This window comes from Moschus berezovskii, chromosome 3 (assembly GCF_049115385.1).
Source record: "Moschus berezovskii isolate FMDL1 chromosome 3, NW_MosBer_1.0, whole genome shotgun sequence".
Classification (NCBI taxonomy): domain Eukaryota; kingdom Metazoa; phylum Chordata; class Mammalia; order Artiodactyla; family Moschidae; genus Moschus; species Moschus berezovskii.
The window spans coordinates 45,966,495-45,994,388 of NC_142462.1; the positions used below are offsets into that span (position 1 = coordinate 45,966,495).

Sequence of the window (27,894 nt, forward strand, 5' to 3'; positions counted from 1 at the left end):
AGTTGTGCCCATAGATAATCATAGAACAGAGGATGAATTTTAAATTATAAGAAAATTCATAACTGATTCCAGGACCAAATCCCAGTTATTATTTTTATTCTTTCCTTTATTAACAGTTGGAATCATGGTAGATGTGTTAGGTTAAGTGTTTTGTTCTGTGGTGTTTCTTTGCCTTATCATTCTTTCTTTTTCTTATCCTTAACACTGAACACACCTAACCTTTGTTTTAGAAAATAATGCAAATTAGTAATTTCTGCATGTAGGCTTTTTTTCAAATTTTAGACTTTCAGCACTACTGTTTAATAATTTTGTATATTCAGTTTGTTACTGGAGGGGCAATTATATCTTTGTTGCTTTCACATGGGTTATAAGTAATGATCCTTCTTTAACTCTGCTTATCGATAACAAATTTTACAGTCCCAATGACATATACCCAGATGTGCACACATACACACAGAGTCATATCTAACTAAACCACAGTTGCCAAATATAGTCCTTCTCCTTATTATAGAGAGTGTATTTTCATGTTTTCTTTCAACGTTGTTTCATTTGAAAAATAGTTTGGTCATGACGTATTAAATTGATTTCATTACATAATGATGAGTTGGACTTGAAGCTTTAGAAATCATTGATTTTTTTAAGCCCTTTTGCTAATATTTGTGTCTAAATAATCTTTCCCATGTTGCAACTTCCCTAGGGAAGCAAGGAAGTGTGTGTGTGTGTGTGAGAGAGAGAGAGTATTGAAATATCTTGGGGTACTAATGGGTTATCTGGTTGTACAAATTTTCAGAGCCATCTAGAAAGATAGACACTATCACTTCTTTGTAAAGTTTGTTTTGCCACATCTTACCACCCTTATGAGATTGTCCTCTTAATTTCTTTCTCTTGTTTATCAGTTGTATTACTGCACTGTGCTGTAAAATAGTCAAATGTTGTGGTTCTTTTTTCAGTTTTGTTTTGTGGAAATTATCTTAGGAAAGTGGAATACATTTAGAGATATATATTTTGGATAAATCACTGAGATTCTTAGTTACTTGCCAGAGGAGTAACTGAATTACCTTGCCAGAGTAATTTAATAATCAGAAGCATAGTTCAAATAGGTCCAAAATTAATCTTCAACCTTAAACTCTTATGGGATTTTCTTGAATCAGTATTGATTGAATCTTTGCTCCTACCTCAGGAGACAACTTGGTTGAAGTTAGGATTCAATTGTACTTAGAGTTACAATAGATCTCTTCTTTCTGAGCATTTGTACTTTCCTTTTTAAAGCAAAAATAGATATACCTGGAAAACATGAAAATATCAAGGAAATATGACAAAATAATCCTTCATTGCTATTAGTTTTTGTGTTCATGTGTAAGATAATTATCAAATCAAGAATTATATAAAGTTGTAGCATAAGTGGTGAATTTATTTCCAGGGGGAACTTTTAATTTGGTGGTATTCTATTCTTTAAGTGTACACTTTAATAAGTGCCATACATGGGAAAGCTCTGGTCTTCTCAGGATATTCTGGGGTGACCCCAATGTTGAGGAAATTAGGATAGAAGTTAGGTTATAATGTGAATCCTCTCATGAAGATGTAGTGTGAATGTTAGTGGCTGAATGGAAATTTGTGGCATCTGATATTATCATGGGAATATTTTAAAATATTCTTACAAGAATATGCATTTGGCAAATGAAGAAGTGAATGTGAGAATATCTGTGTTAGGATACATTGTAATATTCTCTTTATTGTCTGTCTTTTCTTTATAGCCAGAAAAGAATGATAGTGAACCAGGCAGCCAGAGGATAAAACCTGTTTTTATCGATGATGCTAATTTTGGGCGACAAATATCCTATCAGCACGCAGCCGTTCATATTCCCACTGACATCTATGAGGGCTGTAAGTAAAAGGATGTGAACAACTCTTGGAATACCATGTTTTTAATCTATCTTATGTATCTTATTTTTGAAAAAAAAAAAGGGAGCAAATTTGATGCTCTCATTTACATGTTATTTAAGAGTCTGTGGTAAACTCTGATTTATGCAAAAGAAGAAACCTAATTTCCATGAGCAGTATATTGTCATCGGCCTCACTATGTGAATAATTGCAGGAGAGCCTGTAGCCGTGGAGGTATCCTACTCTTTTAACAAATAATTCTGCCTTTCCAGTTGGTATCAGTGACTTCCAAAGTAATACATGCATTTATAAAAAATTAAAACTATGTAGCATTAGTGCACACAAATATTTTTACAAAGACACCAAATTGGTAAAGAAAGAGCAATGTACACTGTAGACTCTCCAGTTCTTACCACAACTTACTGTATTTTACCTGTCTCTCTCTCTCTGATCTCTGACTTACCGTATGATGTAGAGTAAAGGTACCTCCTTCTTAGTTTATTGTAAACTCAAGGTAGAAAAGGGTTGGGTAAAGGAATAAATGATATCCCTAAAGAAATAGAAAAACTTCAAATTGAGTGAGAAGGCTTCACTGCAAGGAAGGGAGGGGAGTAAGTTTTTAGGAAGATACAGGGGAGGAAGCTTATGGCAGTGATATTCGTTGGACACCCTATGTGCTAATAAGGGCAGAGCCTGACAGTTTTAACTAGGAATTCTCCTGAGGGCAACCTACTAGCATAGGAAGATGAGCTGTGACCCAGAAAGCAGAGTCTTTGCTCAATCACAACTCTGGTTTTAGATCTTATCCTTTTCTAACTGGTTCCGAACTACCCTTCCTGCTTGTACCCTGCCTTTCACATAAGTAAATGGTAAGGAGGAAGAACCACTTGAGATTTTAAAAAGTGTGTTTCTAATAGTCCCCTTAATTAAAAACACTATAAAGTATATTGAGTGTCCAGAGTGTATACATAATTGCCTGGATTCTGGATGCAGACAGCCTAGGTTAAGTTAAATTTCAAACCTACATTTTAGCAGTATTTCCCTGGGCAAATTTATTAACTTTCTGGGCGAGCATTTTTTGCACCTGTAAAATGGGGATAAAATTACTAGCCCAAAAGTTCATTTGAGAATAAAGTAAGTTAATATATTTAAGTTTGCACAATAGTGTTAAACTCAAAGTAAGCATTATATAAGTGTTTGCTGTTATGACTAATTACAAATGAAATTTATTTAGTAGTAATGTTAGTCAGTCAGTCGTGTCCAACTCTTTGCGATTCCACAGACTGTAGCCCATCAGGCTCCTCTGCCCATGGAATTCTCCAGGCAAGAATACTGGAGTGTGTTGCTATTCCCTTCTCCAGAGGATTTTCCCAAACCGGGGATTGAACCCGGGTCTCCTGCATTGCGGGCAGATTCTTTCCTGTTTGAGCTACAGGGAAGACTAGAGTTTGTTTAGTCGAAAAGAATTAAGTACAGGACTAACACAAGAAACTCGTTTTTGTTCTCTGGATTCACTCGGAGATTGTTGCTTGAAAGGAAATTTTTAAGTACATGTCTGAGTAGTTTCATAATATAACTCTCATCTTCTGTTGTTTTATTTTATTCATTCTTTTTGTTTCACCTTTTTAGTATTTTAAAAAGTACATGTTTTCATCATGTCATTTCTTTAAAGATATTAAACATATGATTTGGCTGTATGATAGGAACAATATGGTGTATGTAAGTAGTTAAATAATTTCATTTCTTTATAACTTAACCCTATTGGTTCTAAGTCCTTTCAGAAATAACTAGGATCCAGGTTTGATTTTTATATTTTTTTTGTTTTTACTTTGCTGCTTTCTTTTTTCGAGAATATTTTTGATGTTTGCAATTAAATTTTATAACTTACAACAATAATTATCAGATAATACTGAGCTGTATGGTTGTGTTTCTCATTTTTTAAAAATAATGTTTCATCCACTTCTATTAGAAATTGTTATCACCTGTTGTTTTTTGGGTATGTCAACAAGATAATAATCTTATTACTCTGAAATTATATCTTTCTTTTGAATTCACTTTAGAAGAAGAAACTGATTGGATATAAAATTTCTTAGTCAAAGCATATTTTTTCAATACTCTGGTCATCATGTCACTGTTATCTGGTCTATATTACTATGTTGAACAAACATGATTCCAGCTTGTGTTTTTTTTAATTTGTTAGCAGACTTTCATGATTGTGTTTCTGTTTTGTTGCCAATAGTGATTATCCAGATATCCTCAAACTTTCCATTAAATTCTCAAGGAAGGATAACAGAACTTTGTCCAGGGAGAGAGAGATCTCCCTCTTTTCCCGTTCTTCTTGAGTTTTTTTGGCTGGTCTAAAATTGACAGAAGACAGATTAATAGATTAATTTAAAATCGGTTTGCATGTATGAGTGGTGCTAGTGGTAAAGAATCTGCCTGCCAGTGCAGGAGACACAAGGGACACGAGTTTGATGCCTGGGTTGGGAAGATCACCTGGTGTAGGAAATGGAAAGCCACTCCAGTATTCTTGCTGGAGAATCCCAGGGGCAGAGGAGTCTAGCAGGATATAGTCCATGGGGCTGCAAAGAGTCAGACACGACAGATCAGAGCAGACCAAGTCATAAAAATGGTACCCTCACAGTGTCCAAAGCAGGCCAAATACATATCATTTTAGACAAAAAAAACAATATGTGAAGAGATAAGACAAGGCAGCTTGTGCTTAGGATAGCTGACTAACGAAGGAACGACATGTTTGTACAGCTTGCTTAGCTTTGAATTCCTTTCCTCTGCTGATAGGAGTACATACCTTCATGTGGAAGGTGTATTTCCTACTTTTAGAGGGTAAGAGAGACATGGTTTTATCTTTTTATCATTTATTTTCCATTGGCTGTTTCTCACATAACTCTTAATTCAGAATAATCAATATGCCACTGAGGCATATCTTGGAGCAGGCTACTTTGGGCCACAGCAACCTCACACATTTTAAAAACAAATTTCTTTTTCTAAAAGCTGTGTTACCACAGTAGAAGAAATTTTAATATTGCATGCATGTTTAAAATAGAAAATGAAGGTCTCGAACAATAACACCTCCTGAAGCTAATCATGACTAACAGTTTGGGGCATAGTCTTATAAAATATGTATTTAAATGTAAACACAAACTAATGAAATAATCCACATGGGATTTTTTTCATATTGCTTTTCAACTTGCTTCCCCACCAATCTGTTCTGCTTGCCTCACTTATAGTAGAGAGGTTTGTTGTTGTTAAACTATTAAAAGGTTGAAAATAGAGAGGAGAAAGGGATCTCTTTAGGAGTAGGTTACCCAGGGAATCGAAAAGCAAAATAACTTTGATTAAATTTTCAATGAAGTGATATTGAATAAATAAGTGAAAAATATATTTTCCCCTAGGTAATTAGAACCTAAAATCATTAGAACCTAATTCACCAGTCTAGTAAATTATACACCAGTAAATTATAGCATCTCATTTATTTACTGTAACTTTGTTAAAATATTTTGAAGAGGAAACTCAAGCTGTCTTTAATGAAACTCCACATCACTAGTAAAAAATGGAGTCAAGTTTCATATAAATTCTAATTCTAAACTTTATACTTTACAGTACTGTAATAGATAACATTTCTAATGTTTTCTTTTGACTTAATTTTGACTCATATTACTTGTGAGCCAAGATCTAACTCCACAGGAGTTATTAATGTACTGATTTTGCATTAGAATCTTCATTTTCTTATTTCTTTTGCTCTTTCTTTTTCATTGAAGTCACATTCATTAATGTCTGCATCTATTTTATGCTGGAACAAACATAAAATTGACACATAAAGTAAATCCAAGTATCCTTGGATACTTGATGATGATGATGTCACATAGTATACATATCTTCTTTTAAAATCCTACAGAAGAGTTTTGACTTTTTGTAAATGTTTTTCTTTCTAATTTAATAAAACTGTTAGTGGATATTTACAAAGGATGATTTTAATAGTCTCAGAGGCTGAAAAGTACTACTTTGATTACTTTGAAAATCAGGAAGATATTATATTGAAATATATGTCTTCAGAAATTTTAAGCAATTTTGGTATATGGCATAATTTAAAAAAAGATAAAGAAGCTCTGTCTTTGGATTGTGTATTTAATAGTCCTATTTATCTTAATATTGGCTTCTTCTTTTTTGCCGAAATCTCATCAGTAAGTTTGACCTTGCCTGGCCTGCACTGCTTTGAAATTCATATCTGGTGTTACGAGCTATGTGAGTAAATGATATAGGAGTAAAATCAGAAATGTCAACAAGATCTTGAAAATTTAATAATTACCGGCATTTTTCATGCAGTTCATCAAAAATATCAGATATACAGAATCATTCTAGATTCTGAATTTAATAAATGGAAAAGCATACTTTAATTGAAGGCTTAACTGAAGGGAACAACCTCTTCTTTCATTCAAAGACAGTTTGTGTCTCTGAATTCTCATAAGATATCTTGTGTTCTAATTTTCCAAAGGTTATTACTTTTGAAATTCTCTTGAATTCAGTGTGATTGCTTTTGCTCCATGATATATGTAAATTTTTCAAATAATGTATTTAATTAAAATATTGCCTGAAAGCTTTTAGTTTTGAGGATTTTACTGGTTAATTTATAGGTCACCCAAACTGCACTTAATTTTTTAATCTAATTGATTTATTTCAGTATTAAAATAGTGAACTCGATAGAAAGGGCTGAATATTCTGACAATTTGTTTTAATCACAGAGCTTTATTAATGTGCTAATTATTTTAGACTCAAGTATAGGGAATGGTTTTATAGAATACTTTGGTCAATTGTCATTAGAAATGTATGTTAATATTTATTTGTAGAATTATAATATATTGTAAAAAATATACATTACTAAGAGAAAACAGTAAGGAATTCCAACGTATGTAACTTTCAGGTACTAGATGCTTTTGTCCTTATACAACCTTTTGAGGTAAATTAGGCAATTTATAATTTCTATTTTAAAATTTAAAAACGAACATACTTCTGTCACAGAGGTACATTGATTTTGATTGAGGAAGACAGGAGAATTTTCTGGAGTTGTATTAGTATCCTTGGAGGTCTGAAGTACTTTAACAAAAATACTTTTTATAAATTATCTATAATTACTAATACTGTGTTCTAATTTATCTTTTCTTACATTGAGATATAGTTTGTGCACAGTATTATATAAATTTCACATGTGCAGCATAGTGGTTCACAATTTTTTAAAGGTTATACTCCATTTATAGTTACTATAAAATATTGTCTATATTCCCTATGCTGTTCAATATATCCTTGTAGCTTATTTATTTTATAAATATTAGTTCGTATCTCTATCTTGCCTCTCTTATTCATTTGTTTTGTCATAGAAAATGTAACTACTGTACATAAAATGATGTTAGTGTAAAAATTACAGAAGAGAAAACTGCTAGGATTTTTCTGATGATTGTGTGATAGTCTTTCATAAGCAACTAATCTATTTCAGGACATGTGCACTATTTAATTAGAGTGCTAATAGTTTACTTTTACTAAAAATCTATTCATAAAATTATAAAAATCTGTTTATAATGGTAATATAGCACTGAACAAACAGATATAAAAATCCATGTATTCACAGAGTTTACATTCTGATTGAGATAGGGTATAAAATAAAGAGTTAAATAATGGTATATATTGTAACATAATAAAAGCTTGAGATAAAAGTAAATTAATAGAGGGTTATACGCAGTTCCTGGGCTTCCCTATTCCCTGGTAGCTCAGCTGATAAAGAATCCGCCTGTAATGTAGGAGACCCCGTTTTGATTCCTGAGTCAGGAAGTTCCCCTAGAGAAGGGATAGGCTACCCACTCCAGTATCCTTGGGCTTCCCTGGTAGCTCAGACTGTTAAGAATCTGCCTGCAATGCAGGAGACCTGGATTTGATCCGTGGGTTGGGGAGATTCCGTGGAGGAGGGCATGGCAACCCACTCCAGTATTCTTGCCTGGAGAATGCCCATGGACAGAGAAGCCTGGTGGGCTGCAGTCCATGGTGGTGAAAAGAGTCAGACACAACTGAGCGAGTAAGCACAGCACAGCATAGGCAGTTCCTGGGTTAGGAGTTGGGGAGTTGATATTTAAAACATGGAGATAGGGAAGGCTTTGTGGATAAGAAAACATAGTTTGTAGTTGGTGAGCATGAGAGTTGAAATTCTCTAGATACTGTTGCAGGCAGAGGGAAGAGAAAGCACCAAGATCTTGAGCCTGGTAGGTTCACAAAGAGCCTGAAGACCAGTGTGGGCATAGCTGAGGTAGCAGGTGGGAAGGAGCAGGTGTAGCAGCAGAGGCCTCATTGTATACAGCCTTGTGGATCATTGCAAAAGACTTTGATTTTTATTTTGAGATTATTTTACTCTGTTTGGACTGCTCTAAAAAAGTGCTGTAGACAGAGTGGCTTATATAATAGATATTTGTTTTTATAGTTTTGGGCACTGGAAGTCCAAGATTAAGTTGCTGACAGGTTTGTTTCTGGTGAAGTATAGAGGGCCTCCTGTTTTATAGATGGCCACCATCTTGCCATATGCTCACATGACTACTTCTTTGTGCACGTGCAGAGAGAGAGAGATCTGGTATTTTTTCCTCTTTTTATATGACAGCAATCTGATTATGAAGGTGAGACACTAATTCCACTACAAATGCTCTACCCTCATAACCTCATCTATGCCCAATTACCTCCCAGAGGCCCCACTTACTAATACTGTTGCATTGCAGATTAGGCGTTCAGCATACAGGTTTTGGGAAAACACAGAGATTGAGTACATAACAGAGAGGGAACTCCGAGGTGTTCTTTGGATATGGAATTGCACTTTCATAAAAAGGTAGATGCTGGATCATTGGTTGAGATCAGACATAAAAGGCAAGAATTGAGGTGGAATAATGGGACCGTGGACCAAGGTTGTAGCTCAAAAAAGTATTCCCATTAAAATATGTGGATTTTTGTTTACAGGGCAGCAGAGGAGAAACGGACATAGAGAGTAGACTTGGGGAGAGAAGAGGAGAGGGTGAGATGTATGGAGAGAGTAACATGGAAACTTACATTACCATATGTAAAATAGATAGCCAACAGGAATTTGCTGTATGGCTCAGGAAACTCAGACAGGGGTTGTGTATCAACCTAGAGGGGTGGAATTGGGAGGGTGGTTCAAAAGGGAGGGGATATATGTATACCTATGCCTGATTCATGTTGAGGTTTGACAGAAAAGAGCAAAATTCTGTAAAGCAATTATCCTTCAATTAAAAAAAATTAATTTTTAAAAAATTGTAAATCTGTTTTTGAGATATATATTTTTCCTTCTAATTTTATATGATGGAGACATTCTATTCAGTTAACTTAATTATCTCAAAATAGTGTGGCAGACAAATTTTATCCTCATAATAAACATTATAAAAACACTTTTAGTTGAAAACTAATAAACTAAGATGAATTTAATGAGATCTTTAAAGAGTGGTGAATTAATTCAAGTTCAGTAGAATATCAAGACCTTTTTTCTGTGTCTATCTTCACAACTTTTAAATTTTCTTTTCGAGATAAATAAATTCCATGCAAGTTAGTTTCCTCCTCATCATTCATTGTTATAAGTTAGAAACAGGGGATAGTAATCCTACAGAAAACAGAGGGAAAATATATAGACAAATTTCATTTTACCTGTTTACATAAACCCTTACACATCCCTACATTGGTGCAAACGGCTGAGCTTTTTGCAGACTTGCCAGGAATATTTTCCGTGATAGGCTTCTGGTTTTGGATTCACATCTCAGTACTGGCAAGTTTTGAACTTCGTAACTGTTGATGTACAGGTATGTGCATGGTAGTGTTTTAGCTTTTGTTTTCTGAACAAAACAAATAATCTTGAATTAATGCATGATCTATTTCTTTGAAGTAAAATGTTAATAGGGTTGTTCCATTTCCAGAATCTTGATTGGAATAACATATGTGTTCCTGTTAAACATCTTACGATTTTTACAATTGCTCTTGAGGCAAATATAACATTAAAATGCTTATTTTTCTCACTATGAAATAAATATATGATGATTTTATGAAATGCAAACTAGTGTAAAGGAAAATATGTAAAATTACACTGATACAGATACTGTATGTCTGTGTATGTGTTCATTAAATATACTAGTAGCAAATATATAATTACTAAGCAAATATACTGAAACCCTACAAAGTTTATACCTGACCTTTTACCTTATCAGAAAGTATTATTATATATTTAATAATACTTTTTGAGGATAACATTTTAGTGTTATATGTTCCATAACTAATTTATATTTAGGTTGTTTCCATTTTATCATGGATATAAGTAAATCTCTGTATTTCTCATTATCACCTTAAGATAAAATAAGAACTGATATTAAAAGGACAAAACTATTGATAAATTTTCTTGATATTACCCGTTAGTACCAAATTAGCTTATACCTTCAATGAAGTAGTTCCTTTCTAATTCCAATTTGTCAATGACACTATTATCTTTTAATTAATGTTTTATAGATTATGTAGAATATTGATAATATATTGGAATAGTTTACTGCCTTTTTTTTCAGCATTAATGTCATATGTTTATTTCTTCAACACTAGGTTCCATTACTATGTAAAATAAAATACTAGGGCACTACGAAGTGTAGCAGCAGTTTGCCTGAGGGATGGTAACAAACTTGTTTAGAAATTACCCTGATTTTCCCACATGCTAGATCTTTCACAACATATATTGTAAAGTTTTTACTTTTACCGATTAGCCTGAATTTAGTGATTATGCTTAATTGAACTTTGTTTGATAAATGCATACATTTAAAATTTCAAGTAGCAAAACGTGTTTAAGTGTACTTTAGCAATAAAATCACAAGCTTTAAAAAGAGATTGTCAACCATGTTGGAAAATGAGAGAAAAATATTAAATGTAAAAAGTATAACTCCAGACAATGGAGATTAAAACCATGAAAGGGCATTAGGGGCAACTTTACAGTAAAGTGCTATAATGTGTAAGAAGAGTGGATGATTTATTATAAAATCAAATCAGATCAACTCAATAATATTTCAGTAATCATAAAATAAATTGGGAACACATTCAAATTAATGGCCAAAGTAAGTACTTCATGTTGAGTCATTTCTATAAAATTTTCAAATAAATACTTTTAAGTTTTGAATTCTTTTCTAGAAATGTGAAAAGTTCAGTAAATCATATCGCTTCATTATAAAAAAAAGATGTAGCACAAAAAAAGAAAAAATCATAAGCCAGTTTTACTTTATGAATAATAGTGAAAAATTCAATGGAAACATTGCCAAGCGAAGTAGCAATGAAAGAATAATGCCTGGTAACAAAACAACTGACTTGATAATTGAGTATTTTAGATGTCTAATAATGCTTTTATATTCTATATCAATTGATGTGAATTAAGCATTTACCTATTTTTTTCAGTTTGAAATATGATTGGCATATAGAACTATATAATTTTAAGGTGTAGAATATAATTTGATTTACATGTATCATGAAATGATTGGCACAGTAGATTTAGTGAACATCTCATAATTTATTATTAAAGAAATGGAAAAAATTTACATTCATTTTTAATTGAAGTCATTTTAATTAAAATCTTATCAAAATACTCCTACCAATGATAAAAACTGCTCTAGTGATTAAAGAGAACTGAGAAATTCCCACTACTTCTATACCTGTTTGTTTTTAGAGTATTTGTTTCCTTGCTTTTATTTATTACAAATATGATTTTGGTTTAGTCTACAATAATATAAATTGTTTTGTGTTAAGTTTTTTCACCAGATAATTACCAAAAACAAAGTTTTTGAAATTCTAGGTGATACGTCATTCCATGCTATAGAGTTGTGTGTTAAAAGACTAAAAAAGTGAATGACTTTAAAATAGTATCATGGTTATCATATTAACAAAGTAGCTTTTCTTTTTTCTTTAAAAATGCTATTTAAATCATAAAAACATGATCCTAAGCCATGAAACCAGAAGTCCGGTAAGGGCTAAAAAAAACGGACACTTTTAAAAAGTACCATTGATTCTCTAACAAAATGATCATCATTTGTGTGTGTTTAAGGTTTGACTTAATTAATTAGCATTACTCCTCATTAAGAGCATAGCAATGAAATAGTAGAAACATGAGAAGACATGAGGTACTAATAAAATTTTAGGATAGGATAATTTGATCATACTTAATAAGTATGAGACAAAGAGAAGAAATTACACTTCTGAGGAAAAGTTTGCACTTCAATGTTTAATACATTCTTCTTATAAATGCAATATAGTATTCATTTTCTGATAGAAAAATGTTGACCAAAAGTAAACCCAAATGCCAAAGAATATAGTATTCTTCAGATCTTACAGATACTAGCCCTTTAATTCATTCAGAATTATAGAATAACAGACCAATTAGCAATAACAGTTTTATGGATCTTGTAAATTGCTATGGACTGAATTGTGTCCCACATGGATTCACATGTTGCAGTCCTAACCCTCAGTGGTGACTGACTATATTTCAATAGGGTCTTTAGGGGGCAGTCAAGGTTAAATGAGGTCATTAGGATGGGGCCCTAATCTGGTAGGATTGGTGGTTTTATAAGAAGAGGTATTCCTGCACAGGAAAGGCCATGTGAGGAGACAGCAGGAAAGGCAGCAGTCTGCAGGCCTGAAAGAGAGTTCTCACCAGGAACCAAATTGGCACTCACCTTGATCTTGGACTTGTCAGCCTGTAAACTCAGAGAAAATACCTAGTCTGTGTTATTTTATTATGGCAACCCAAGCTGGCTAAGACACAGTTTTGTCTCCAGGGAAAAATTGGAATAAGCTTAAACTCAAGTGTGTATATTTATATATATCTGTAAATAGGCTTAAACTCAAGTTTATATATTTATATAAATAAATTAAAAAATATATATATAAAACAGTATTGGAGAAGTCTCTTGAGAGTCCCTTGGACTGCAAGGAGATCCAGCCAGTCAGTCCTAAAGGAAATCAGTCCTGAATATTCATTGCAAGGACTGATGTTGAAGCTGAAACTCCAATACTTTTGGCCACCTGATGCGAAGAACCAACTCATTGGAAAAGACCCTGATGCTGGGAAAGATTGAAGGCAGGAGAAGAAGAGGATGACAGAGAATGAGATGGTTGGATGGTATCACCGACATGATGGACATGAGTTTGAGTAGGCTCTGGGAGTTGGTGATGGACAGGGAAGCCTGGCGTGCTTCAGTCCATGGGGTCTCAAAGTGTTGGACATGACTGAGTGACTAAACTGAACTGAATCATAATGAGCTGAAAATTTAAGCTGATCATGTCATGCTTCTAAATATACATTAGAATATAAAGTATTTGGCTGTTTAAATTTGGATTTGCAAAACTATTTTTGGCATTTTAATTTAGAATCTTATTTTCTGTACTTCCCCTTTGAAGTAGTTGTGCTGTGGAAATCAGTTAATGCTTGCCAACTCAATAGATGAATAGACTTACCTATTTATTGGAGAGACAGTTAATTTGTAATTCTAGGTATATATAGCAGTAATAATTTGTTTTCTTGGAACATTCCCTAAGTTATAATTCCCTAAATTTATAGGTCCATAGGCTCTGCAGATATAGAGCCTAAGATTTATAGTTACTGAAGTGTGGTTTTGTTTTGTTGTTTTTTAAGAGAGGGCAAAAGAACATTGTAACAACTTGACTGACTGTCCATTCATTTGATCATGTATCCTGTGTCCAAAATGGTGCCAGAGTCCCTCTGACAAGTTTTTTCTTGTCTGTTCAGTAAACGTTGTCCTGTGTATATTACAAGGTGATTAGAATACTCTCCCTGGTTGAATTTGTGAAGCATTCTAGTCTCTTATTTGAAATTTGAGGGATATTTTAAACCACAATTATATTTAAGGTCTATAAAAAAAACCTAGATCTTATTGAAAATAAAGTGGTACATTAGCCTTTGTGATAGCTTCTACTGCAAGATCGACTCAGTTCTTGTATATAAACATCTATCATGGTGATTGTATCCGTCTTCTGTATCGTGTATTGACATTGTTCATTCAACCATGCCATGTTTTCTCAATTCTTTTACAGGTAATGAAATTATAACAGGATTCTTAATTGGGGTAATGGTTTGCTGGCCAAACAAATTTGGGAAATGTTGTATAGCTTCGTCTTTGGAGATTCCTAGTACTTCAGTTCAGTTCAGTTCAGTTCAGTCGCTCAGTCGTGTCCGACTCTCCGCGACCCCATGAATCACAGCACGCCAGGCCTCCCTGTCCATCACCAACTCCCGGAGTTCACTCAGACTCATGTCCACAGAGTCGGTGATGCCATCCAGCCATCTCATTCTCCGTCGTCCCCTTCTCCTCCCGCCCCCAACCTTTCCCAGCATCAGAGTCTTTTCCAGTGAGTCAACTCGTCGCATGAGGTGGCCAAAGTATTGCAGTTTCAGCTTTAGCATCAGTCCCTCCAATGAACATCCAGGATTGATCTCCTTTAGAATGGACTGGTTGGATCTCCTTGCAGTATAAGGGACTCTCAAGAGTCTTCTCCAACACCACAGTTCAAAAGCATCGATTCTTCAGCGATCAGCCTTCTTCACAGTCCAACTCTCACATCCATACATGACCACGGGAAAAACCATTGCCTTGACTAGACGGACCTTGGTCGGCAAAGTAATGTCTCTGCTTTTTAATATACTATCAAGGTTGGTCATAACTTTCCTTCCAAGGAGCAAGCGTCTTTTAATTTCATGGCTGCAATCAGCATCTGCAGTGATTTTGGAGCCCAAAAAAACAAAGTCTGACACTATTTCCACTGTTTTTCCATCTATTTCCCATGAAGTGATGGGACCAGATGCCATGATCTTTGTTTTCTGAATGTTGAGCTTCAAGCCAACCTTTTCACTCTCCTCTTTCACTTTCCTCAAGAGGCTTTTGAGTTCCTCTTCACTTTCTGCCATAAGGGTAGTGTCATCTGCATATCTGAGGTTATTGATATTTCTCCCAGCAATCTTGATTCCAGCTTGTGCTTCTTCCAGCCCAGCGTTCCTCATGATGTACTCTGCATATAAGTTAAATAAGCAAGGTGACAATATACAACCTTGACGTACACCTTTTCCTATTTGGAACCAGTCTGTTGTTCCATGTCCAGTTCTAACTGTTGCTTCCTGACCTGCATACAGGTTTCTCAAGAGGCAGGTCAGGTGGTCTGGTACTTATTAACCTTTAAAAGTGCAGAGAAATTATGCTAGAAATATCAGTAAAATGACTAAATTTTATTTAATTTTTCATATTTCTATTACTGTGTAATATCAACATACTATAAGCATATATTTCATTTAATTCAAATAATAACACTACTCAAAAATTTTTATATTATTGGCAAGTGCCACAATACTTTTGATAAAACTTACAACTCATTTTGTTATCTCCTTGAGTCACCTTGTCCAACTGTGCCAGGCAGTTTCTTGTAAAGATTTAACTTTATTTTGTTAGACTAAAACTTTTTCAGTAAATGACTGGATAAAGATGACTTTCCTGGTAACAGTTAATAAGATGGCCTCAGTCACTTTCAGACATAAATACAGTATATAAAAAACAAAGCAAAGTCTCAATTCCAAATTTGATTTATTATTAACCCTTTCTGCTCTACCACCCTGCACCCTAGACTAGGGCTAATGGAAGCCTACAGTGGAAAAGAGACAGAAGGGATGGGGTATTTCCTAGCTGTATGTATTCTGCCTCCACCAGGTAGAAGTGCTGAGGGCAAGGGGGGACATAGAATGGTTGGTATCTGGCTGGCTGACTTTGCCAAGGCTAGGTAGATGTAGTTATGTGGTAAATAATTTAAACTAACTTTTTCTCTTGGGGAGAGATTGTATGGGTTATTTAGAAATTTCTTACGTGGGCATCCTCTCCGTAGTTCCTTTGAACCAGCAGACACATATCTGTATACCATGTGAAGATGTTCTGCTACCGGTTTCTGTGGCTTTGGGTGTCATTTTGGATTTGTCTCCTCAGATCTACCTAAGGTACTATAAGAGAATAGTGCATTCTTCATGCTGCATGGCAGGCTTAGCAGATGCTACCCAGTCAGCCAAAATTTGGACATAAAATGTTACATCATTCTTAATATTTTACAGTATGTTTTTTACTATTTTTCATTGCAAAGTTTCTCCTATATTGTTGCATATTTCGATAAATATTTAAGAAAGGGCCACCGGAAAGTCTTTTATTCCTAGGAGCCACATGAAGATTGTTTGGTGAGTCCAGAAAAGTTTTTCAAGGATCTCTGTCAAAAGACATGGTTACTGTTGGTATGGCATCAGTGTGTCTTATCTAATAATATTAATGTCCATGTGGTAAGTCAGTTAGGTGCCAACCCTCCATAACTCACTAAAGAAAAATCGCAGATCTTTCTGTAACTTCTTGGAGATGAAATATATGTCTCAGTGTTGTTGCTAAGGAAGAGGGCCCTCAGATATTGTATAATATGATTATTAAACTTCCTTAATTTCTATTCATTTTTTGTATTTTATCAGAAGTTGTGAAAATTTTTTTCTGTTAATTTTGTAAAATCTATTACTGAACAAGGATATTCAAGGATTTGTTAAAGGTCAGTTTATTGCTGTACTTTAAAAAATTGTTTAGAGGAGAATACAAATAAAAATCCATTGTCTCATTGTTTATAAAAAGATATTAAAAAGGGAACATGGAAGACATCAAAAAGGATGTGTGCACAATTCAGAATCTCTATAAATTGATAGCTGGAGATCAGACGTTTACTTGGCTAGCTTTTTATGATGGCTATAACAAGTGACAGGCCATTCAAAGGCTGAAGAAGAAAGATAATGAAATATTAAATTAGAACAGCTTCCAAAACAGACTGACAGTACTGTTCGCCGCAAATTAAAAAGGGATTGACAACTGAAGAGAAAATAGAGGTCTGGAATTTGAGATGAGAATTTTTTAATCATCTGGCATTTTGCTTCATGGATAAGATCTTACTCAGATTTCTCCCCAGAGATAAAGAGGCTTTTAAAAGATATTTCTAAAATCCAATTATTCAAAGAGAAAGATTCTAAATGGGCTTAAAGATTTCAAAGCTATTTTGTCACAAGATACAGGATCAGATTTTTAAAGTATGGAGCTATGAGTTATGCTTGCATTGAGATGGAATTTAGTCAGTATTTTTTTAATTAGAGCATATCAAGTCATATACAATTTTACCCTAATGAATAATACATGACAAAAAATACTGCAGTCCTTGCTGGTTATTTCAGTCTTACATAAAAATCATTTTGTTTTTAATCGTTTCTTGCAAATGATAGCAACTAGAAGCTGTTGGGCAGTTCATGGTGGGGCCTTTTTTTATCTTACATTCATCCAGACTAGAACATGACTATCCTGCCAGGTCTGTGAAGACCAATTGTTGTTTCTGTATTTTCTGTACTTTTTTACATGACTGTTGGTAGTCACTACCCATTATATAAAAAAATACATCAGTATTATTATTAGGTACAGAGTGTAACTCCCCAGGAGAATTGGTGAAAGACTATTTTTGAAAAAAATGAATGTATAAGGATGGTCTCTTTCAAACTGAAAATGACCTCTCTATTTAATCTCCATCTGTTTTAAGCCACAGGGTTTCTTTGACTCATAGAACATATTTATTCCGAGTAATGTAATTCTTTTATCCTCTTCAGTTATCAGTGTTGATATGTCAGTGAATATTTAGATAAACAGCTTTTCAGCAGTACATGAGAAAGTTGCCATTTGTCAAACTAATCTAATATATATCTTACTTACCTCAAAGGACTGTTATGAAAATTTTAAAAACATGTAAAATAACTAGAACACTCCTTGATGAATATTAAACTAAAATCTACCTCATATATCAGCAGGTTTTATTTTTCTGAGAAACTGTATTCAGTTCAGTTCAGTCTCTCAGTCGTGTACAACTCTTTGCGACTCCTTGGACTACAGCATGCCAGGTTTCCCTGTCCATCACCAACTCCTGGAGCTTACTCAAACTCATGTTCATTGAGTCAGTGATGCCATCCAACCATCTCATCCTCTGTTGTCCCCTTCTCCTCCTGCCTTCAGTCTTTCCCAGCATCAGGGTCTTTTCCAATGAGTTGGTTCTTCCCATCAGGTGGCCAAAGTATTGGAGTTTCAGCTTCAGCATCAGTCCTTCCAATGACTATTCAGTACTGATTTCCTTTAGGATTGACTGGTTTGATCTCCTTGCAGTCTTTTAATATAAATCTCTTTTATCTGAGTCTAATGAGAATATTGTCATATACTAGAAGTTCTTAACATAGAACTGAGAACGTGTACACATTTTTTTTCATTGATGAAGAAAGATATTTTAACAAATATTGAAGAATTATGGAATTTTTAAAATGCAACTTAAGTTATTCAGAATATTTGATAATGATTAGTTTCTTTTGATAGTTCTTGGTTCAGATATGGTTCTATCATCTCTCTATGGTTCTATGTTCTTTGTTCAGGTATAGTTCTGTATTCAGTTCTTTGTTATGGTATCATAGTAAGTAGCTTGTGAACATGAGGTTTTTTTGATAGTTTTGAGATGTGTTTTAATATTTTAAAGAATATATTTTGAATCTGAATATTTGTATATGAAAGCATATTTATTTTGAGGATCATTAATTTACTAATTTATAGTCTCCTTTTCTTGTAATCAAGTAATATATTTTAGAGTTTTTAAGGTTTCAATTTTAAATTTACTGCTCATAAAATAAAAACAAAATATTATTTTGTTTCCATAAAGTCAGTTATTATGAATGAATAGAATTAACTATACATATTTGAGGATTAAGTGTGTTTTACTCATAGGGCATCAAATATATTGTTCTCATGTGTCTCAAAAATAATGTGTTGAGGTTAGAAGCAATCTCTATTTTTGTATTCTAAAAAAAGTCTGAAAATATGTATCCAAGGGTCTAATTTATGGGGATCTAATTGTGTAACTAGTATTAATTTATATATCAAACATAAGAAAATCAGACTATAAATGTATAAGTAAGGCTACTGGATGATTGAAGCTCATGTGTATTTTGGTGTATTATAATATCATTCTAGACTATATATAGTATAAATTATATATAGTAAACATTAAGAATTAGGTACAAAGACTAGTTATTAGGGCTGTATGTCACATGGTATAATCATGATATTCATTTTACCTTTCAAGAATTTCAAAAAGTGGCCAACCTATTCTCAGTGCTTGGTCCAAACCAGTCTTTTATTAGGTTGATCCTGTTGTATTCTTCTACATAAAGTCATTATTAAATGAAAAGCCATTACAGTCTAGTTTATAGGTTTTTTTAATGAAATTAAAAATCATCATTCAACCAATATGCCTTCCTCAATGTGTTGTGCTATATGACAAGGCTTAGTATATACTGCAGTGCTTCACTGCATCTGAATCTCTCTTTTGGACATGTAGGAGAATTATACCTGTTTCCACCTCTACCAGGGTGGAGGTACATGGTTAGTGCTAGCCAGGGGTTCTGATGGAAGTGATATCTGTGACTTTCAAGTTGGTGAATTTAAAATTGCCAGAAGTAGACTCTCGAACTCTCTTCCTGCCCCAAGATCAGATGGGTAGAACCACGTGGAAGGAACTTCTGTCGGTTTACATCCCTAGGGTGAATGAGCACTACTAGAGACTACCCCCTCTTCCATACCTGGATTCCACCAACAGTAAGCTCTGGGTTTGTAGGATGAGACAAATGAAACAAAAGATAGACAAAAGATAGACAAATGAACTACTTGGGTATTTAAACCACTGAAATTATATACATTTAAATGCACACATACATGCTCACTTAACAAATAATATTCTAATCAGTTCAGTTCAGTCGCTCAGTCGTGTCCGACTCTTTGCGACCCCATGAATCACAGCACGCCAGGCCTCCCTGTCCATCACCAATTCCCGGAGTTCACTCAAACTCATGTCCAATATTCTAATAGTTTTATATAATTGATTTTCCTAACATATCATTCTTCATCTAATTATCTTTACATCATCATTCTGTTTACAAAACAACTAATCTGACTTTCTCAGTTTCTCAGGATTTTCTCCCCAAATGTTTAAAAACTGAAAATTTCAATCTAAAATTTTGTCTCCAAAATAAATGTTAAGAGTTACTATTTGCTAAGTGTTAAAGCCCTCATCAAACAGATTTATATTGAGCTAGGAAATAAATGTCGATTCCATTCTCTTATTCTTAATTTTTCATTTTTTTTCTCTTGAATCAGATTTTAAAACTATGACAGCTTAGGGAAAACAAAAACTCACTGCTTATTCTCTTAGGAGGTTGGATGATAGATTGATTTCAGACTCCAACAATTTAAAATCTACATTTGTGCTCATTTCCAAGTCAGCAAACTAGTACAAAAATATATAAATTGTACATGTTGAAAAAATACTGTCTCCAAACTTATTAGTTTGTTTTATAAAACTCAACATTAAACTATTATCCACAATATGTGATGTTAACTGCCTTCCCACTGAAAGAATTATACTGCTTGTAATATATGAGAAAATAAAATTAACTAAACATGTATTCTTTAATCACTAGGCTAGAGTACATATTCAAATGAAGAGACTTGAATTTAACCTGGGTTCAGTTCAGTTCAGTTCAGTCGCTCAGTCGTGTCCGACTCTTTGCGACCCCAGGAATCACAGCACGCCAGGCCTCCCTGTCCATCTCCAGCTCCCGGAGATCACTCAAACTCATGTCCATCGAGTCAGTGATAGTAAGCTATAAAGTATATCCATAAATATGTATACTGTATATATATAAATATGTTTACTGTATAAAATATATACATAAATGATATGTAAATTATATATACTTCAGTTCAGTTCAGTAATGTGCATTTTGTATAAATGTATAAATTAAAAAACATAACATTTTTGCATTACAGGTGTCCATATATTATAATACCATTACTATAAGTATGACATTGCTATACTCACCTTAGTTTAAATATTTTCCATTAATTTTTATGAAGCATAAAATTTTAATGAAATTGCAGGTTTGCAGTCAAAGAGCAATATTATATACCTTGCTGATTTTCTGTTTAACAATAAGGTACATTTTTTAAGAAATTTTATTTTGGAATTTTTAGATTTTTGTTTGTCTTAGGAATTCAGTGTCTCATTTGACATTTACTGGTTTTAATTGGTTGACTTTCTGTGCAAATAATGTAGAAGTTGTGGACCATCATCTGATCTATCTTGGTTAGATTTTGGCCAAACTTAAAAGTTCAGACCTTTTATAGTAGTAAGGGACTGGCAGATCTTAACAGTGAAAGTTAAGAATTCTGTTCTGACTGAGACATTGTTAATTTCCAACTTTAGAATCTTTTGGTAACATTGAGTGGTACTTGTGCATAGTTGATTTCTTCTTTTGATTTTCATGTTTTGTTAGTTTATAGTTACTAGAAATTTAATCTCTTTATATAATATATAAGAATCCTCCATGTTAAGGAGTGGATAAAAAAATATTACACTTACACATTTATCATGTTTGCATCTACTTTTGTGTTTGGTATAAATAGTAAGGTCTAGATTTCAATATAAAATACTGCCAAGTAATCTGTTTCAATTCAGAAATTTACCTACAAACTCATGATCTTGAGTATGATTTATACATACCAAAAATCACATTTACAGGTTCTCTACATTTCAAAAACACAAGCTACATTTAAAAAACTGTAATTGTGAACTCTTCTTAGAAAATGACATTAAAGCATTTGCCAGAAAAAGTATAAAAAGGTTAAAGAATCAGTCTTGATCCAAAATAAAAACAGTAGTTTGAAAAAAAAAATGGGTGAAAATTTTTCTGAGAATTCAAATATTTAAGATACTATTTCAGGTCTCCACTTAATCCCCATGTTACACATATGTATATATCTCATGTATGTATATTATTCAAGCATAGAACTCTTCCCAGTAAGCTGTTCATTGAATCAAATTTCAGATAATAATACCTTAAACTAGGAAAAAGGGTATGCTTCCAGTCTGTATTTTGATGTTGATAGCATAAGTTTCAAATTATTCTGAGCTAATGGAAAAAAGAAAATTGTTTATAAATGACAATAACAATGTTCATGTGTTTCTGGCAAGTTTTCATTTTAATGAACACATATTTATACTCCCCAAATAACTGATAATCCCTGTGCAAGGTTAACTTTAATAAAAGATACTAAATTCTAGACAATAAGATGAGGTTTTTAATGAGTTTTTTAAAAGTAAATTTCCTATAAAATAGTAATATGGGTTCCAACACTAGGCATAACTTTGAAAGTGTGGGAATAAATGTGCACTTAGGAAAAGTCAGAAAATTACAAAGGAAAATTCAGAATATTATAAAGAAACGGTAAATCCAGTCTCAATCTCAGTTTATTTGCACTTTTCAAAGCCATAAAGTTTCTTTATCCTGTCTGAAAATATTTATATTCAGTTTTGGCAGTGTCTAGAAGAGCTGTTATATAAATGCTTCTAAATGGATTATGTTATTGGTTATGTGTATCATAAGCGTGTATGCATGCTAGGTTACTTCAGTCGTGTCCGATTCTGTATGACCCTATAGACCATACCCCACCAGGGTCCTCTGTCCATGGGATTCTCCAGGCAGCAATACTAGAGTGAGTTGCCATGCCCTCCTCCGGGGACTCTTCCCCACCCAGGGATCAATCAAACCCACTCTCTATGTCTCCTGCTTTGGCAGTTGGGTGCTTTACCACTAATGCTACCTGGAAACCCATCGTAAGCATGTATCATTTTAAATAGAGAACTAAATTATGTGATTTGGTGCCCGCAGTGATTCAAACACACACACACACACATCGCTACCTTCTTGTCTAAGAAGATATTGCTACCTTGTTTAAGGGCATGTAATTTTAAAAATAGAAAAAAATATGGAAATAACAAACTGCAAAGACTTTCGCTTTTAAACAAAAAAATATTGGAGATGTCACATTTAGGAATAGCAGGTAAAAGGACAAGACGGGGAGAAATTGATACTTAAGTGGAATACATATGAAAAAATTACATACAAAATCAAAAAGCTTCGCTTCAAATTTATTTGAGAGGCCAGAGAACTTGACAAATGATGTAAAATATACTGGATTCTATCAGTCTGACGTGAAACACAAAGTGACAGGAAGTAAAGTCTTGTTTCAAAATCATGAAAAAGATTAATTTCTAGGAAACTACAGTTTTGGTAGGAATGGTAAAAACATTTTAATAAATTATTCATGTTTATATCAGAAAATGGTAGCTATGTTTTTAAAATTAAATGGAATTTATTACCTCTTTTAGTTCAGTCACTCAGTCGTGTCCGACTCTCCGCGACCCCATGAATCACAGCACGCCAGGCCTCCCTGTCCATCACCAACTCCCGGAGTTCACTCAGACTCATGTCCACAGAGTCGGTGATGCCATCCAGCCATCTCATTCTCGGTCGTCCCCTTCTCCTCCCGCCCCCAACCTTTCCCAGCATCAGACTCTTTTCCAGTGAGTCAACTTGTCACATGAGGTGGCCAAAGTATTGCAGTTTCAGCTTTAGCATCAGTCCTTCCAATGAACACCCAGGATCGATCTCCCTTAGAATGGACTGGTTGGATCTCCAAGCAGTCCAAGGGACTCTCAAGAGTCTTCTCCAACACCACAGTTCAAAAGCATCAACTCTTTGGCGTTCAGCTTTCTTCACAGTCCAACTCTCACATCCATACATGACCAGGGGAAAAACCATAGCCTTGACTAGACGGACCTTTGTTGGCAAAGTAATGTCTCTGCTTTTTAATATACTATCAAGGTTGGTCATAACTTTCCTTCCAAGGAGTAAGCGTCTTTTAATTTCATGGCTGCAATCAGCATCTGCAGTGATTTTGGAGCCCAAAAAAATAAAGCCTGACACTGTTTCCACTGTTTTTCCATCTATTTCCCATGAAGTGATGGGACCAGATGTCATGATCTTTGTTTTCTGAATGTTGAGCTTCAAGCCAACCTTTTCACTCTCCTCTTTCACTTTCATCAAGAGGCCTTTGAGTTCCTCTTCACTTTCTGCCATAAGGGTAATGTCATCTGCATATGTGAGGTTATTGATATTTCTCCCAGCAATCTTGATTCCAGCTTGTGCTTCTTCCAGCCCAGCGTTCCTCATGATGTACTCTGCATATAAGTTAAATAAGCAAGGCATTCAATATTACAGTAATCCAGGCCTATGCCCCAACCAGTAACGCTGAAGAAGCCGAAGTTGAACGGTTCTATGAAGACCTACAAGACCTTTTAGAACTAACACCAAAAAAGATGTCCTTTTCATTATAGGGGACTGGAATACAAAAGTAGGAAGTCATGAAACACCTGGATTAACAGGCAAATTTGGTCTTGGAGCACGGAATGAAGCAGGGCAAAGGCTGATCGAGTTTTGTCAAGAGAACGCACTGGTCATAGCAAACACCCTCTTTCAACAACACAAGAGAAGACTCTAAACATGGACATCACCAAATGGTCAACACCAAAATCAGATTGATTATATTCTTTGCAGCCAAATGTGGAGAAGCTGTATACAGTTAGCAAAAACAAGACCAGGAGCTAACTGTGGCTCAGATCATGAACTCCTTATTGCCAAATTCAGACTTAAATTGAAGAAAGTAGGGAAAACCACTAGACCATTCAGATATGACCTAAATCAAATCCCTTATGATTATACAGTGGAAGTGAGAAACAGATTTAAGGGACTAGATCTGATAGATAGGGTGCCTGATGAACTATAGATGGAGGTTCGTGACATGTACGGGAGACAGGAACCAAGACCATCCCCATGGAAAAGAAATGCAAAAAAGCAAAATGGCTGTCTGAGGAGGCCTTACAAATAGCTGTGAAAAGAAGAGAAGCAAAAAGCAAAGGAGAAAAGGGAAGATATAAGCATCTGAATGCAGAGTTCCAAAGAATAGCAAGGAGAGATAAGAAAGCCTTCCTCAGTGATCAATGCAAAGAAATAGAGGAAAACAACACTAGAGGAAAAACAAGAGATCTCTTCAAGAAAATTAGAGATTCCAAGGGAAGATTTCATGCAAAGATGGGCTCGATAAAGGACAGAAATGGTATGGACTTAACAGAAGCAGAAGATATTAAGAAGAGGTGGCAAGAATACACAGAAGAACTGTACAAAAAAGATCTTCACATCCAAGATAGTCACAATAACGTGATCACTGACCTAGAGCCAGACATCTTGGAATGTGAAGTCAAGTGGGCCTTAGAAAGCATCACTACGAACAAAGCTAGTGGAGGTGATGGAATTCCAGTTGAGCTGTTTCAAATCTTGAAAGATGGTGCTGTGAAAGTGCTGCACTCAATATGCCAGCAATTTGGGAATACTCAGCAATGGCCACAGGACTGGAAAAGGTCAGTCTTCATTCCAATCTCAAAGAAAGGCAATGACAAAGAATGCTCAAACTACCGCACAATTTGCACTCTTCTCACATGCTAGTAAAGTCATGCTCAAAATTCTCCAAGCCAGGCTTCAGCAATATGTGAACCGTGAACTCCCAGATGTTCAAGCAGATTTTAGAAAAGGCAGAGGCACCAGAGATCAAATTGCCAACATCCGCTGGATCATGGAGAAAGCAAGAGAGTTCCAGAAAAACATCTTTCTGCTTCATTGACTATGCCAAATTCTTTATGTGGATCACAATAAACTGTGGAACATTCTGAAAGAGATGGGAATACCAGACCACCTGACCTGCCTCTTGAGAAACCTGTATGCAGGTTAGGATGCAACAGTCAGAACTGTACATGGAACAACAGACTGGTTCCAAATAGGAAAAGGAGTACGTCAAGGCTGTATATTACCTCTTTACATGTGCCTGATTTGATGTTTTATGAAATAGAAGGTTTGAAGTCTTCATCTGTATGTAACCTTCTGATATTAAATTTTACTGAAAGGTTGATTGAAGTTTTGTTTTTAGAAATAAATATCTGAGATGCTGTTAAGTAATTAAATCTTGTCACTCTTGTGTATGGGATAAATGAGGGTGGTTGGCACTTGTTAATTTAGAGCTACTGATGCAGGTTTAAATCATTTCTGAAAGTCAAAGGCACAAGCAATTTGCCGAAGATAGCTACATAATGATGGTAAGAATAGCATGGTCGGCTATTTGAAGTGTCTTTATAATATGTATATGACTCCTGTGCTAGAACTTTATGGTCTTATATGACCATGTAATCATCAAATTTCAGTCTCGTGGGGCTCTGTGTAAGTATAGAAGCACAATAGATTGCCTTATCATTCTAACTGAACATAAGGGCAATTGCTTATTCTTCAAGTACACAGCAAGCATAAAGTGCTCTACATACAAGTGTTTCAGGCATTGTATCCCTGGGTACTTCATTTAAGTCAATAACTCTTTTAAAAAGGCAAAATTCAAAACAGTGCATTAGAAGATAATGGATTTTTATTGGTTCCAATATCTTTTATTTCTTCTTGATGGACTGAGTTGGGCACAGATACACTGAATTTGTGCAGTTGAATTCAGTGCAGTTGTTTTAATGCACATATAAAAAATATATTCAAAAGGCATATTTTGTGGTTTTTGATAAATGAAAACAATAGGTATGTATCGCAGCACACTATGCCCTGGTTACTTTTCATGGGAAACAGTGTTCTTGTTTATGAGTGTTCAGTTATGAGTGTTAGGTCCATGTTATTTCCTTTTGGCAATCTCTCTCAGCTAGGTAAAGCCTCCTTAGTACTTAAGGATCTGTAACACTTATTGATGTCAGTAACCGGGAACATCTTTCAGTTTTGACTGTCATTGAAACAGTCCCTTCCTAATCTGACTCTTCCGTATGGATCCATGGCTAAGCTGCAGATTCATTTCTCTGATTGTCTTTTGGATAACCATTTTCAGTTGATTAAAAGGCCCACACACCTCACATTATGACATCAATTTCTCCAAATATGCCTCTCCTCCAACGTTCATATCTTTGTTAATAGTATCAGCCAGGTCCAAGCAGAAAACCAGGGCTCTTCTTTCCCCCTGCCCACCATCTGTCATTACGGTCTGTCGATTATTTAATCTTCTTCCACCCCATGTCCAGCATTGGTTTTTTAGTTCCAACCATTGTCATTCCTCTCCAGCCTGACTGTTCTAGCTTTTTGTCTTCTTCTCCCTATTCATATGTGGCTTTTCCCCAGTCCACTTTCAGTCTTCTTCCATGTTGGCTTCTTGAATCCTCAAGTACAAATATGATTATTTTGTATTTTAGCTTTTATGACTCTGTAATTCTCAGAATACAATTATTTTTGTTTAGTACTTCTGTATCATTATAACAGTAGGTCTGTACTTTTAACTTTGCACTTTGGGCCATCAGTTCAGTTGCTAAGTCATGTCCACCTCTTTGCTACCCATGGACTGCAGCATGCCAGGCTCCCCCCATATTCTTCTTTTATTCAACCATTTTGAAGCATGTAGAGTTCTTGAAGTGCCTTATGCTTTTTTTTTGTTTGTTTGTTTCAGCTTCTGTTTTCTGCACAAGGCTTTCACTGAATGTCACCCAGCTGTCCTACCACTTCACTACTCTTCTTTAAAACTGTACCACTTCCTCAGGGAAGTCTTTTTTGAAGACCAACCTTTTGACTCTCAAAACATTTGCTCACTTCCTGAGAGGCAGTACTGTTTTTAATAGGGTGTATGATACAAAAGCAAAATTGGATGTAAGACACTTTATATCTCATCCTCCATTAGATGTAGGGCAAACTGAGAAGAATGGTCACAATTTAGTTTTGAGAGCATAGTCAAGGGTTATTAATGTGCTTTGAGGGACTGAATACAATGCTGGAATTAGACCTCTAGAATTTAATCTATTACAGTAAGAAGACCCAAACCATTTTTAATGTCACAGTATTCCTTTTGTGCCATGTATTTTTGTTTG

General features: G+C 34.6%; 1 protein-coding gene across 15 annotated transcripts in view; it reads left to right on the forward strand.

Annotated features, from left to right (window-relative positions):
- The window catches only part of CACNA2D1 (calcium voltage-gated channel auxiliary subunit alpha2delta 1), a 545,949-nt gene that overhangs the window by 353,216 nt on the left and 164,839 nt on the right, over positions 1-27,894 (forward strand). For all 15 annotated transcript variants that reach the window (XM_055420634.2, XM_055420636.2, XM_055420637.2 and 12 more), the window contains one exon: positions 1,755-1,884. In XM_055420634.2, coding sequence (XP_055276609.2) covers positions 1,755-1,884 — 130 coding nt within the window. The remainder of the gene's footprint in view (positions 1-1,754; positions 1,885-27,894) is intronic.